At 38.8% G+C, this 15,572-nt stretch overlaps 1 protein-coding gene across 1 annotated transcript in view; it reads left to right on the top strand.

Annotated features, from left to right (window-relative positions):
• ADAMTS5 (ADAM metallopeptidase with thrombospondin type 1 motif 5) overlaps positions 1-15,572 on the top strand; it is a 48,336-nt gene that overhangs the window by 19,908 nt on the left and 12,856 nt on the right. The window contains exons 3-4 of the mRNA XM_065676764.1: positions 8,333-8,500; positions 14,563-14,846. Of these exons, the coding sequence (XP_065532836.1) occupies positions 8,333-8,500; positions 14,563-14,846 (452 nt within the window). The remainder of the gene's footprint in view (positions 1-8,332; positions 8,501-14,562; positions 14,847-15,572) is intronic.

Genomic DNA, 15,572 nt, shown 5'->3' with positions numbered 1-15,572 from the left:
GAGCAGTGAGTGGATGGGGGGCAAGTTCACAACCAGAGACTTCAGGAAGTGACTAAGACACAGCACTAGCATTGCCCAAGTTTCCAGAGGTTTTCTGTAGTTGTGCTGTTCTTTGTGTACGCACAACCTCATGAAGAATTAGATGAAAGAGGTGCTATGCTTTTAAAAGCTGATACGGATCCTGAAACATCATAACTCAAAGCCAAATACATAGAATGAAATGACAGTATTTTTGCAATCATAGGGAAATTGAGAATTAAACTGTATTTTGCCTAATGTTTCAGAACAGTCAATATCAAAAATTATTTTAGGGACATAGCTTAGTGGTGGACTTGGCAGTGTTAGGTTTATGGTTGGACTCAATCTTACGGGTCTTTTCCAACTTAAATTATTCTAAAAGAAGTCCACTTCACCTGTGTTTGCCTGCACCCCCAATCTTCCACAATGCAGGGAAAAGCAAGGGTCAGTTTCCTCCTTGACATGTACTATAGATATGATTATGTACTTTTTGTGTGGAAAGTACTTACAGTACAGAAAGGAAGGCAGATTTACCAAATAAACAGGCAGCAACCAATGCAATTTTTAGATTCTTGCGCTATCTAATCTCCCATAATTCATTCACTTACCATGAGCTGCCATGATTTATATTCTTTGCAAGTTGAGTTGGACAGATGTGCAATGCGTGTCACCATCTCCCACTTTTTCGTTAAAATTAATATTTATCTTCTACGTGCCCTGTTAATTAGCATAGTAGATGTAGCATGGACCTCCAAGACCACATCTTTTTAATGATTATTTGAATCTATGTGGATTATAGTGGTTTCTGATTGCGTAGTCCACCTTGTGTAGACAAAATCTTGCCCGCAAATTGTCTGTCTGAGGGTGGTGATGTATCTTTATCTTCTGTATAACAGGAGTCTGTTATAACAAGCCATTTCAGCAGAAGTTTGTTTTGTGTAAAGTCTGCAGGTCTGGTCTATGAATGTCTGATTGTGGCACTTTTTTTTTATGTCTGGTCCTGAAAAGAAGCTGCATTTCAGACTATTGTTTCACTCAGCCTAAAGAACTCTCTTAAGCAGGAAATATTAGAAACTACCTCTGTGCTGGAGATGTAGAAAAGAGAGTGATTTTTTTTTTATTTTTCTTTCATAAATGATGGATAGCAGTCAATGAAAAGAAAAATTTGAAGGCAAGTTCAAGTATAAGGAAAGAGGAATAGACAGTTTTCTATTCTGCGTATGTTTTTTGCAATCTTGTGTAATTCAACACACTTCTGTTTTATTAAAAACCCCAATTTTATTAATTGTTATTGCTTATGTGCATAATTTTTAATGCAAAATTCCCATTACTTCAGGAGGAGTTCTGAATAATATCAGTGTGCAGTTGTTAATGAGGAGGCAAGTACTTGCACATGTTAGAAAAACAGTGCATGCTGAAAGAAATGGGTTTATATTCAAAGAGTTACCTTGTGCAATCTTTGTTTACCAGAGGAGAGAGCAGGCAGCTCTCTTGTGCAGAAGGTATGGGCTGGTGATTAGACTAAGGAATGTTGAGTCAGGAGCTTTCTGAATCTTGATCCCATGAAGGCCAATGACTCACTGGGTAACCTTGGGCAAATCACTTGACCTTCTTTTGTACCCCAAATATCCCCACTGAAAATTAGGTGAAAGGTATGACCTCACTGAAAAACACATGCTTCATCAGAGCTGAGCTTCTCTAAGAAAACAAATTACAGTGCCTGCAGCATTTTTTAGCATGCTGTGTCACTTTGCATGTGTTCTGTGATCAAATTCCACAAGTGGAATTGAAGTGCAAGAGCTGTACTTCACTATGCTGTTCAGTTCAAGCACTAGAGATCTTTTATATGTCTATAAACAAGTTTATTGTCGGGCTTTTTTTTTTTCAGATGAGCCACCGCGATTTGTGTTTTAGCAAAAGCTGGGTTTTGCTTGCTGTACATTGGGGACTCTCTTTTTATTCTCTTTATTTCTGTGCTTGAGATACCAATGGAAAATAAATGAGATTACTGTAATTGTTGCATGTAATTTTTGCTTGCTGTTCCCTCAGAGGATCTCTACTGGTAGTCTGGTGATATATTCTAAGAAAATTAAGAAATATCCAGACTTAAGTTTTGCTTCACAGCACTCTTGGGAAGAAGACAGCTGCAGTGTAATGTGCTTCACCGCACATCCAACATAGCTGTGGTGCACTCCTCATTTACCTGCACAGGTCTTTGTGTCCTGATATTTAGAGAGGATGTAAGTTTTAGCTGACTTGCCATAACTGCACTGGAGTGTTCCCACCTTATGTTACACCCCATTCCTACAAGGTGTAGGAATTCTTTTTAATCCACTGGGGGTATTATTTCCTGTTTGGCTGCAATGGGTGTTTGCCTTCAATAGTTGTAACGAAATTTGTGCAGATCAAGGTCCACTATCAGGAATGCAGACAGTGCAGGTGAACTGGGATTCAGGGGCTGCTGACTGCTGCTGACTCCTTCATTTCTTGCTTCAGGATACAAACAGACTGAGCTGTGCCAAGAGCCCCTTGCCCATGATGTTCCAAAATATACTAGGGTCCAAAGTCTGCAGGTTGCTTTCATGCTGCTTTCAACAGTTTACTGATGTAGTCACACTTTGTCTCACTTCAAGGGGAGAAAGAAGGCTGTGTGGAAAGGCTGTCAGTCCATTTAGGTGGTTGGTCTTTTTGCTGTATGGGAAGGAACAAATTTACAAGCAGGCTGGCTCCTCTTCACTTGCATGAGGGTAAACCCTGCCTCCTCGCCATCTGTTTCTTTTACCATTTTCTGCATTCCTACAGCATAACTTAACTAAACACCATCCTGCTGGTAAAATTATATTATGTCATTTTCACTCAGCAGGAACTGTCAGCACCAGTAAGATGCTTCATTAAGTAGAAAACATCAGATGATCTACTAACCCATTCTCAATCAGTCATCATTTTACACAGCTGCTGGAAGCTTATTTTTTCTTTTTTCAATAGCCTAGTTTGAAGTTCATAGTAGTATAAAATGGTGTGGTGCTAAAATTGGCATTGTTTTTAAAAGTCTTCTTTATGTGATTTGCCTTAAGACTTCACTTTTGCCCAAAGCTTTCTCTGGAATTATGCTTACATGCAGAGTCACTTGAAGGGTCACCTGTAACCTTTTCATTTTGGTTCTTCCCACCAGTAAACGCCAGAAATCACCCTAATGTTCTGAGAAATGTGTGATAATGCCCGTGTGTCCATGCATGCAAGGGGAGTGATGGGAGAGACTTTTCAAGGAGGAAGGGAAGTGTCCCTCCTTTAATTCTTGGATGCAAAAGGACGAAGGGTGCAGGTGCAGAAGTACTTGAAGTTGTTCTCAGTTCTATGCTCAAGAGAGCATACTTAGCTAAGCAGTATGTAGAGATTGCAGATTGCTGTGAGATTTTGAATTTTGATTATTTTTAATTAAATGCAAAAACAATTTTAAGGGTCACTGGAAGTTTGTCATATGCTTTAATCTGGTTTAAATCTGCTCAAAATGCCTTCAAAGGCAAAGTTAGAACAGAGAGAGATTTAGGTTGTGATAAGAATCATGAATTTTAGTTCCATAAAATTCCTCAAAACTTTCATTTGCAATGTTTGAAAGCGTGCATACAAAGTAAATTGACAAATTGGTCTGGAGAGCTAGAATCAATATGTTTAATGCTATAAACAACTATTATCCTTAGTAACATCACTGGTGGATGGTGGAAGTTCAAATACTGACAATCAAGATGACATCTTTTGGAAATGATTCACTACCTGCTGCTTCTTTCCTTGTAATGATTTTCTAAAATTATTTTTGAATAATTAACACATTATAAGGGAGATTCGTAAATACTTTGGGAAGCTTCTCAAAAAGCTGAAGTCTGTCATATAAGGGACTTAGTTTGTATCATGTATTAGAACAATGGCCTAAATTTAAATGAGAAAGTGGTCACTGTTAATGAGATATGTCCTCAGTTCACCCCATTTATCACTGTTAAGTATATATGTTACGCTGCACTCTAATTAAAGGTGAAGCCAGTAGCTTGACACTTTCCAGAAGATGACCCTGTTTCAGTTTCCTGTGCTTTTGCCAAAATATTTGGGATGAAATGTTCTGTGCTGAATAGTCGCCTGAGAAACATTTCATTTCATTTCACTTTAGTTATTTACTCCGAACTTCTCCACCGAGACTAATCTGCAATCATACCATGGAAAGAGCCTAAAATTGGTCTGCAAGCTTTCTCATATCTGAAGGATACTTTTTTGGTCTATATGAAGGAGAAAACAGAAAGGAAGAACAACTTCAGTTCACAGTTCAGCGGTTATTCTCTGCAGAGTCAGCACATCTCTGAGTAAACAGGGAAGGAAACTACACCATCTTTAGGCACAGAAGCCAGGAGCAAGCACAATATACTTCCTGGCCTTCTCCAGGGTCATTCCCATTGCTTGGCTGTAGGACTTGCATAGCTTAATGTAGTGTGACCACATTGCTCTGACAGTAGGTAGTCTAAACAAATTGCACTGCAGAAGGAGCTGGGGCTGAAAAATGCACGTAAGAGAGAGTGGTCTTTCCAGAGACAAGTCTGATGAAGTCGGTGCAAGGAGGAACTTAACACACACAAAACGATGTTAGAAGAATGTCACAGGTAGCAGACAAACTCAGAGATATCCAAATTGCACATTCAAAATCATCAGCGTTAACGGGGCTATATCTGCATATCTGCATATCTGCAATGCATATCTGCACTGCATTAAGTCTTTTATTGTATGCTTATGTGGGATGTCTGTCACAAGAGAGCAAAAGTTACAAAAGGTGAAGTACAGTTATGCAAGAAGAGATTTGTATAGAGAGCAAAGTTGTATGTCAAATGGGTGGAGTGTTGCAGAGTGTTGTCAGAGGTTGTTAAGGTTAAGTAACTTGAAGTCCCCTCTACAAACTGAACCCTTCATATCACAAAGTTTTGGGTAGTTCTGAATGGTGTTATAAAATGTTGAGCACTCTGAAAAATTAAGTTCTCAACTTGGTGGTTTGCACCCAACTATTATTCATACCCTACACTGAACATTCATTGTGTGCCATGTGGTGTTACTCAGCAGAACGTTTTAGAACACTTCTCCAACTTTTCTTATTCACCCAGAGCTGTTTAGTACAGAGTCCAATGACTTAGGAATGAAACTACTTTTCAGCTGACAGAACCTCATTACCTTATTTCACAAGCATGCTTCAGTGAAGTAACTTTTACAACTATGAGCACTCTTGGGGCATTAAATACAAAATCATTCTCTCTGCAACCTTTAAGCACACAAGTTAGAGAAGACGGCTATAGCAGGGCTTAGGTCTAAAAAACATAGTGTTTTCTTGATTGCTGGTCTATTTATTTGCAAATATTTGTGTGTTTAATTGATTGGTAGTATATGCATATTCAAGTGCATGGATTCAGGTAAAATAGAAGAAGCTGGCTCAAACTCCTGACCAGCTCTGCGAAGCAGTGTGTGTGTGGTCCTGATTTAAATGACAAGCTGTGCCGTGTATTGCGGGGTCTGTCGACAAAAGCTAGAGGATAGGCCTAAAGCCGTCTCTAGTAAATGTCTGCTTAAGTTAACAGAACACTGGTGAAATATGCTACAAGGAGTTACCTAATGTCAGCAGAAAATGGTTCTAGTTATATTACTACTAAGCATGTGTTGAGGTTCATTAACCTGTCAGCTCTGCTCATAGTTGTCAGATGTGAGGTGTGACCTGATGCCATTTAGTGCATTACCATAAATACAAACGTACCGATAACACTATATAGAAGAGCAGCCAAAAATAACATCATCTTGCATTTCCTGACAACGCACGTTGTTGGTGTCTGGGACTTTGGCAAAGTCAGAGGTAGTCCTCATTGGCACAGTAGCTGCTGATTCATTAAAGGTTTAGCCTGTGACACTTCCAAAGAATTTGCTCTGTAGCTTAGCAGTGATGTACTGATTATTTGGTTATTCTGTCAGAGAAATGCATCTGTTTGAAATCATATTTTTTGCTCAACACTAGCATTTGATTTTAATAAAACAAAGGTGTCGTCTCTTCAGAGCAAGTATTTATACAGTGCTATATCAGATTGAAACTTTACGTGTACCTACTGATACTCACCCATGCCTCAGTGCAGAATAGAAATAGCATTATGTGTCCCGCATATTGTAAGTATTGCCAAAGGAAAGGTTTTTTACCCATCAGAAAAAAATAAGCTCAAATCTCAAAACATCAGTGTACTTGATTGCAATAGCAATCAGCAACAGAAGTAACAGGGAAGGGAGTAGTGACTCTTATCATTGTTAACCCAGGTTCCTTGAATAAATTCTTACTAGCATTTTTAATACTACAGGGCTTTTTATTCAAATAGTAGCTGTATTTGAATGAATTTGGTAAATGTGTGCACGTTAGGGGAAGAGAGGAAAAAAAGGTAAATGTCGCCTTCATTTTCGTTCCCACCTCACCTCCAGTGGGGAGGCAATAGCTGCAGAGAACAGACTGGCTGTTCTGTCATCACTGATAGATCAGTGTCCTCTTGTCACTTTTCCAGTAACTCCATCATTAGGTCAGGAACCCAGCATGTGAGTAAGGCTGCCAGATGATACCTTGGCTTTTCTCACAGACTTCTGGTCAGATAGCTGCTTTCCTAATCCCAAATACTGCTCAGCAGTGAGTGCTGCCTCCATCTCTTTCCTCTTGGCTGCTCCCCCGAAGCATGTGAAAAAAACAAAACAGCAAGTTTATGTAAGGCAAATAGGTAAAATTGGCTGTTTTTCTTCTTTCTCAGCCGGTATTGTAGATAATATTATTATTACTATTGTCATGCCTGTTACTATGGATATCAGAATATGATGTCCTGCCATCCGTGTCTCTGTTTGTGTCACATTATGGCTAGTCTACAGCAGTTATAAAAAAACATGGAGCCGATAAAAAGTAGAAGGCTTTTAGTTACTGCAGGATAATGCATCACTTCAGCTGCTATTTGAGGGCATCAGATTTATTTCTCGGTAGTGGCTTTGATGGGTGGTCTTTGTCATTATTATTAAAGCACTTTTAGTTTAGCCCTGGATGTCTTATTAATCATCTCCTGGCCTGGGCTGAAGACTGTGAGTGTTAAGTTCAGGCTTGAGCTCCCTGCAGCTTTGGTTCCCACTCAGTCTTCTACCTCTTGGATAGTAACTTGGCTGTGAAATAATGCAGTGTGAGCATAGAAATTAAAGTTAAGCCTGATTTTTAGAGAGGGAACGGTGTGTTGCCTGCCATCTATTGTCACACAGAGACTAGAGAAGAGGGAGATCACTGATTAGTTGCAGTCACACTTAGAAAAGCTGATCTAGCACTGGTCTGAACTCCCCTGAGTGTTAAGGGGTTTTGCATGTTCTATCATGTGCTGCTTTGCATGTAAATTGTTTTGTGTTCTGGAGTATAAATACCAAATACCATATGCATTTAAAAATAAAACCCATCAAAACTAAAAACCTAACCTAGGCAGTACTAGAAAGCACCTTCTTACAAAACAAGACTCTACATGGAAGAGACAATTTGAAATAATTATTCAGACTGATGTATTGTAGAGCGTACTCAGACTTCAGCAAGGAGTTTACTTCAACAGTTTACATACAGTTTGTTTAGTTGCTCCATAAATATTAACATTTTTGTCCCTTTAGAAAGATGCTATAGCACCTTTTTATACAGATGCAGAGCATCTTTCTAGTGAAGTATTAGTTTCAAGTGACCTGCTTTGGGTAGCTGCTCAGAATTTGAGAATTAATTATACAGTTCACTTGACCTTGTCTGTGAGCTCCAGCTGGTAAACTCTTTTAGGGATAGTCATATTGTGGAAGACCAACGGACAGCACGCTGATTAATGTAATCAGAAACTGACGTTTATTCACTTCAGAGCGCTGCCTTTTATAGCTTCCAAGCTTGGTCCCGCGCTTAAGCTTTAATTTAATTTTTAATTTAACTTAATTTTAATTTAACTTAATTTTTAATTTAAGCTTAATTTTTTTAATGATTGGTTTCTACACATAATGCAAAGGCATCTGATTGGTTCCTTCTTCAGCATCCAGGAGCAACAGTAGCTGATTGGCCCCTTCTTCAGCATCCAAGAGCTGTTTCCCTCCTGCAGAACTTCCGCATACGTGGCCACAACTTTGCTCTGAAGTAATCTGTGAACTAGGCCGTTAATCCTTACTACAAACTCTAAACAATGGCAAGAGTCCTGGATCGCTCACATGCCCATTGTTTGTTAAAAAGCTCTCAACAGTCATATCATTTTATTTATTTGTTTCATTTCTGCAGGGCACTTGCTTGGGCTTTCCCATGATGACTCCAAATTTTGTGAGGAGAACTTTGGCTCCATGGAAGATAAGCGTCTGATGTCCTCTATTCTGACTAGCATCGATGCCTCAAAACCCTGGTCCAAATGCACTTCAGCAACTATAACAGAGTTTTTTGATGATGGTCACGGTATGTATTATCACACCATGTGTCAGCTACGTGTTATTTTTTATTGTGTTCTTTATTTTTTTTTAATGAGAACATTTTATACCAGCTTGTTCATTCCTTGCTCATCCTCAGGAGTGTCTTCAAAGCACTTGCAAAATAAGGCAAAGGTCTAAAAGGCTGGCAGAGTCTCACACTTCCTTTGCTTGTTTCAAATGCAAGAGAAAAGAAAGAGTTGATGGAATGTGTATTGGCAATAATTTGGTTTGGAACATGGAGAGGTTTTTTTAAAAGTATGAAATTAGTTTTGTCATCCCAGATGCCGCAGATATGAGCTCAGAGAGTATTTTAGACAGAGGATACAAGCTTTTTCCTCACAGAAATTAAATTGGGGGATGTGGTCTACTTAGTATTAGACTACAGATACTAGCAGAGTATATGTGTTCTTGTTGCTATTAAGGACATTTATTACGTTTACAATGCCATTGTATTTATTATGTTTATGTAGAAGGGCTGTAAGCAAGAATTAAGACTCCTCTGTGCTGTATATGGTAAAAGATTACGTCTGCTCCAGGAGCTTAACTTCCAAGTCATGTAACTAATATTTGTTAAATATGTCATTTACCTTTCGGAGAGTAAGTGCAAAATTTTCATTTTCCAAAGGTAGTAATAAAAAGCATAATCTTCACTTTTTAATGATTTTTAAAGTCTTCATTGTGCTCCCAAAGCAACTGCAGTTCTTAAACAAACCATTCAAATTCCAAAATGCTGACATAAAAATGACATAATTGAGTGAATGGATCAAGTTGTTATAGTAACCAAAATACTTATGGATAAAAAGTATGGTATGTCTGTTGAATGTAAAAGTTTTCTTGCTTTTAAGCATTTTGTTGCCTAATTTCAGTGCTCTCTGAAATATTTTCTCCCATTTTCCTCTATTAGAGAATGACTTAATTTTTTCTCACAATTTTATTGGGTCCATTAATCTGTACTGTCCTGGTTTATGGTCCGTATTGCTTTGGCATTGACTTATATTACCAAGTCAGTTTTCACATGTGAAGAGAACTTTCCTTTCTTTGAGGTTAGTTACTGAGGTACAGCTCAGTTCACTGGGGTGAAAAAAAGGGACCTCCCTTGCCATCCATGAATGCCCTCTTAGCACAAAGAACTCTGAACTGCATTTCCTCTTCTGTTCCCCTCCTGCTGCAGGTGAGCAGAAAGGTTGTTCTCATTTTTTTGCTTTTTATGTGACCTGATTCTTCTCTTTGCCATGCATCCAACTAGTTACTTTCTCCAACAAACAAGAAAACAGAGAGCATTTTTACCACCACCTCACCTTTGGCTTGTTTGTAGCTGGGTGGATGCTTTTAGTTTGGACCCTTGTCCATGAGCTGGACCCAGCCCCAGTGTGAAGGGAGGGTAGGGGGGACTGTAACAATCAGTCCTACATGTCTCTGCCAGTTTTTTCAGTAAAAGTAGATAGGAGCTTCACATCCTTCAAAGCTGCATTATGGCGTCCTTGTTCATCACAAGTGCTGACTCCCTCCTGTACAAGAAGTTGGGCAGTCCTCAGCTGCTGACACTTCACAAAGTCACATATTCTTTGCTGCATGTAAAGGGCTTAGGATCTGTCAGTCTCTTAACGGATGGGTTAGGGTACATTGCCCTTTCTAATACTCATGAGTAGTTTTCACTCGGGCATGTAGTCTGAAAGAGTTATCGATATGATGACATAATTCATAGAACCTCTTGTCAAATAGAGGTCCATAGTCCTCTGAGAATTAATTTTATTACTGATGCAATTGGTGTGATTTCAAGTATACAACAGTCAGGGAATCTCTTCACTTGATGAATCAAGCCTTCAGGGACCTTTTCCAATTAATAGTCTTCCTTTTCTGTTGAAGTTTATAATATTTCAAGTATTATTTTAAATCAAAGATTTGTCTTAACAGAATACAAACACTATCTGTGAAGTAAAAATGGAACTCAGTGATTTAAATTCCAGTTTCTTCAAATTATTGTGCTGAAAAGATGTGTTATTTTAGGAAGGGAATTTCTGGTTTTATTTTCTTCTTCCAGCCAATGAATGAGCCATAGCTCCATAATTCACAGTTGTAGTGTACTCTGAGCGTACCAGAAACCACAGGATCCTAGCAGAGCATGACGCTGCCTTTCAGACTGCTTTGGCCTGATAAAAAACACTGCAAATGTGCTGTATTTACATGTTTCCTTCAGAATAAGCAAGGTCTCTGCTTTTTGGGTTGCTCATCTTTTTCCTTAGCTGTACTGTCATACAGTTGCAGTGTTTTCCTTCCCTTTTTGTTTTCAAGAAGGAGCTCACCTGCAGTCTTAGAGAAAGAAGAAAATCCTATCTCTCTCAAGTGCTGCTAGACAGAGGAAAAAAAGCCTTAACCGTTCAGGTGTAATTTTGAGCAGTACTGCAGGCACAGTGTAGATAAGGAAGGCAGAAAAAAGCAGTTGCAACAAAAGGATACCAGGCTTTCTTTTAGGATGTTTGTGAGGGAATTTTGCATAGTCACAGGAACCTTATGTGGGAAATCCTGAACAAGAGGAGACTCCCATTCTTTGGTAGGCAGTGTAAGCAGTTCGCTGGCCTTTTGGTCTGAATTGGCATGATCTTTTGAATTGTGTTTCGTGACAAACAGGGCATGACAAAATTTGTGTGAGGAAATAAACAAAGTGCTTTATCTTCTTCTCCTTATGGGTAAACATACTGAAATGTGGATGAAGTCCAGAAGTTTGGATCTTTGAGGAGTATTCTATTACAAAAGAACAGTCAATGTCTTATCAAAGCTTTAAGTTTCCCAGATAGATTTTTCACTGTGTACTGCTGTAGCAGAAAATATTCTTGACTCTCAAATTCTTTAACATCACTTTATCAAGTACTGATGTTTCTAAATTTGGAATGTTGGGGAGTGGACTCATAGAAAGTATTTACTGTGTATATAGCTACTCCTAAACTGGGTATGTAAGTTCCCACCCTAGTGCAGAGGGATATGATCAGTGGCATCAGTGGTTTGACTGATCTCATCAGCTGCATTAGTGGTGCTGAATTACACCATCAACTAGTTTGCCTGACTAGTGAAACATCTGACAGCTGGCTGAGTTGCACACACCAGCATTACATACAGTTAAAGTCAGCTAAATAAATCCCAATATAAATGTGTAGTTCAAGGTCAACCAGGAGGTCTGGGGATAATCAAGGTGCCTGATTCCCTGTCTCCCAAGGCTGACTTTGAGAACTATAAACATTGTTGTCATGATATCACCATTTGTTTTACACTCATGAGATGATCCCAGACAGCAGTTTGACATTTAAGCAGAAAAGGCTCAGTTAGTGTCCAGAAGACAGTGACATTTATTTCCATCTGCTTTTAGCCAGTCCTCTCCTGAGGTACTAATTGCCTTTATTGTCATGCTGACCACTGTGCTGTGGTACAATTGTTGTGATTTATTGTGTTTATTCAGAGTGCTCAGTGCTCTGTGCAACCTCTGTGCAAGGACTATTTCTATTTTAATTAATTTATATCCTGGTTATCTGCTTTGCACAGATCTTAGGCTGCCTTTTTTTTTCCCCCAAGATACATTACACATAACATTGAGGAGAGATAATGAGATGGCTTAATTAACACTGTCATCAGCCAACAATGTTGCTCAATTGCAGGGCACACAGATGTTCTTTCATACTCAGGACAAAAAATGGGAATAGTAGTCTATACGTGTTCTGTATGTTGCAATCTAACATGGTGAATTGAAGCCCTTTCTGCCCTCTTAAGCAGCGGGTGCAGGGTAAACCATTCTCCAACGTCTTAACTTTGTGTTTTCTTACCATTACAAGTAGGAGGTTGGATGAGTTGGTGGTAAAAACACCTGCACTTCGTTGCAAACTGTATAAACATAGACACTGCTTCTATCTGTAATCTATAAATGTAAAGACCTGTTTGGCAGGGTTTTTTTCCCTGTGGGGAATCCTTAAGGACCATTGTTATCTTCAGTTTTGAATTTATCATGTGAGTTCAGCTGGAACACCTGGCTTGGTAGAAATTGCATGTTTCCTCGGAGTGGTATTGGTTGGTTAAGGAGAAGTTTGGATCTCATTCCCCTATGTTCTGTTTGTTATTCACATGTGAAAGGTATTCAAATGGCTGTTAACTAAAACAATTGACAGATCAAGTATGTATATGGATATGACTCTTTTTTTGTTTCTTCTCTAAACTTATATGTGTAGTCCTGTCAGTTGTGGTAGACCTCAGTGATGGGCAGCAGCGTTGTCATGGTGAAATTAGGTGTTATTACAATGTTTCAAAATACTGAACAACAGTTCCAGTTGGGAATTTGACAAACTGCAGTATATATACAATAGTAGTGCATACTACTGAATGGTACATCCTAGTGTTTTCTGTAACACTGTACTAGCTTCCTTCCTCATCACAAGATACATGAAGTAGGACTTCCACTGTTGCTTACTTTCACAAAGTGTATTTTTGACAGCAACTTTTGCCAATTATGTCCTTTTTAGAAACTCCAGAAATAAAATCTGTGTTTCCTCACTCCTCACTATGTCTCTAATACTTGCACTACAACATACTTTGAACGCTAGGGTACTTTTAATAATCTCATGGCACTCAGCTTATCAGTTAGCATTGGCACACCTTGTATGCATTAAAAAATCATCATAATCCAAATTAAAGGTAAGGTTAGGGTAAATCGCAGTCAGCAAAGGACAGATTAAACAGGTTTAACAGGACAGAGAGTTTTTTGGTAGTGAGTGTTGATGTAGGAAGAATCTTTGGCTGATTTGGCTAATTGGCCTTAGTCTTTAGAGCTGAAAAAGAACAACTGCAGTGTATTCTAGAGGGGAAAAAAACAAGCCATTGAGAAGTGGGATATTTGATTTGTTTAAATTCACTTACATAGCTTGATATTCTATTCCTTTTCCTGTAAATACTGAGGGGGTTATGGCCTTTTTTTCACCCTTGATCTAACTGAAAAATACTGGTGTAGGTTCCAAAGTGAGGTAAATTGTGGTAAGTCATTTTGGCCAAGGATAAGTGAAGCTTGTCCAAACCACACATCCCTTTCATGAAGTGTAAAAGAGGTTACACTGAATAAATAGTTCTGCATGTCAACAAGTGAGCTTTTCAATAGAAAAGAAAAAAAAGCTACAATAAAAATCTATCAGTGATCCTCTAGAACACAAATGTAAATTCTTATTTTTAGAGTGTGCCAGACAAACCTTGACCTCTGCAATACCTCAAAACAAGTATACAATTCTTTGTTTATGCTATTTTTTTCTTCTTTTTTCTCTTATTTACATATTCTTGTATAAAATGGATGGTCTTCTTCAACCTAATCACAGAAGCAGTAAAGTACCGTTTGTTACAAGAACAGCCCAGTCCAGATTTACCACCAACATTAGTTTCGATATGCAGCTTATATTTTTCCTTTGATCCATTGAAGTCTTCCTTTCCTTTCCTTTCCTTTCCTTTCCTTTCCTTTCCTTTCCTTTCCTTTCCTTTCCTTTCCTTTCCTTTCCTTTCCTTTCCTTTCCTTTCCTTTCCTTTCCTTTCCTTTCCTTTCCTTTCCTTTCCTTTCCTTTCCCTTTCCCTTTCCTTTCCCTTTCTCTTTCCTCCCGTCCTCCTCTCCTTTTTCCTTTGCTTTGCCTTTCATTAGTTTGCTTTGCTTTGATTTTTTTTAAACTGTCTAGTACCTCATTGGCCATTGTCTACAGGTCTATTTTTTTGTGATTTTTTCTGACGTCCCTTTAGAAGCTTTACTATTTCTAACTTTCTGTCTCAAAATTCAAATTACAACTTTACTTACTTTGCCCTGAGTCTTGATCATTCTTTAAATCACAAACAGATAAATAGCAGGGAATGTGTTCAGAGTCAACTCAAATAAAAAAAAAAAAAACAGAATGAAAAGCCAATGGAACCTGAGTAATTCTCATTTACACCTTCAGACTGGAAATAGGCAGCCTGACACCTGGTGTGCTGCTGGATGACACCACAGTTGCAATAGCATGACTAGGAAATGAATAATGATAGGTTGGTTTGCTCTTTTAGGTAACTGTTTGCTGGACCAACCAAGAAAGCACATTGTGGGCCCTGAGGAGCTGCCGGGACAAACATACGATGCCATTCGTCAGTGCAAACTGGCGTTTGGACCTGAATACACAGTGTGTCCCGGTATGGATGTCTGCTCTCGCCTCTGGTGTGCAGTTGTGCGCCAAGGTCAGATGGTTTGTCTGACCAAGAAGCTGCCTGCTGTGGAGGGAACACCATGTGGAAAAGGGAGGATCTGCCTACAGGGAAAATGTGTTGACAAAACCAAGAAGAAATACTACTCAGTAAGTTACCAGATGTGACCCTAGGGAATTTTAGAAGGCATAATCCTCAAAGGCGCTGATTTTTGTGGGAGTGAAAAGGACTTTATGGAAGTCAGATCGAAAGCTGCCTTATTTTTTTTGCATGTAATTGGAGTGTTATTGGTGAGAAACATAGGAAAAACACTGCATGTTTTCTTCTAGAAGTCTGAAAGCCTTCATTCCTGGAAAACTGGGTGAATCCCTTCAGTGTAGAGGATCTGCCCATTCAGTAAGTCAAGTCTCAGGACATACAGAAAGATTGTCAAGGACCTATTCTTAGCTTCCTGCCTTCTTGGCAACAGACTGTAAGATAAATTAAATCTATAAATTCAATTTACAGTCCTTATCTGAAAGGCCTCAGGGCCCTAAACTAGTGAAGAGAAAGGTGGATGACATTCACTCAGAATATAATTTCTGGAGCGGAAAAGTTTGTACCTCCAGTGACAGAGTTCTGTTAACTTTATACATCTGAAGAGTCCCGAGGCTCATGAGAACTGATAGGTGCACAATTTACAGGGTAGACAGTAACACTGCACCTTCTGTTATACACATAGAAGAGGTATGGACTTCTAGAGATTTATGAAGATATTTGCAAACTATGAGAGTTATTCATATCAAGATATAGCCCTTACAATATCCTTTTTTATGGAATTATATACTTCTACCTGGTGTTGCAATATTCGTTCTAGGTAGTCAATTTTAGCAGAG

This window comes from Lathamus discolor, chromosome 4 (genome assembly GCF_037157495.1).
Source record: "Lathamus discolor isolate bLatDis1 chromosome 4, bLatDis1.hap1, whole genome shotgun sequence".
Taxonomy (NCBI): Eukaryota; Metazoa; Chordata; class Aves; order Psittaciformes; family Psittacidae; genus Lathamus; species Lathamus discolor.
Note: the sequence above shows the minus strand (reverse complement) of the source record. Positions and strands in the feature narration are given on the sequence as shown.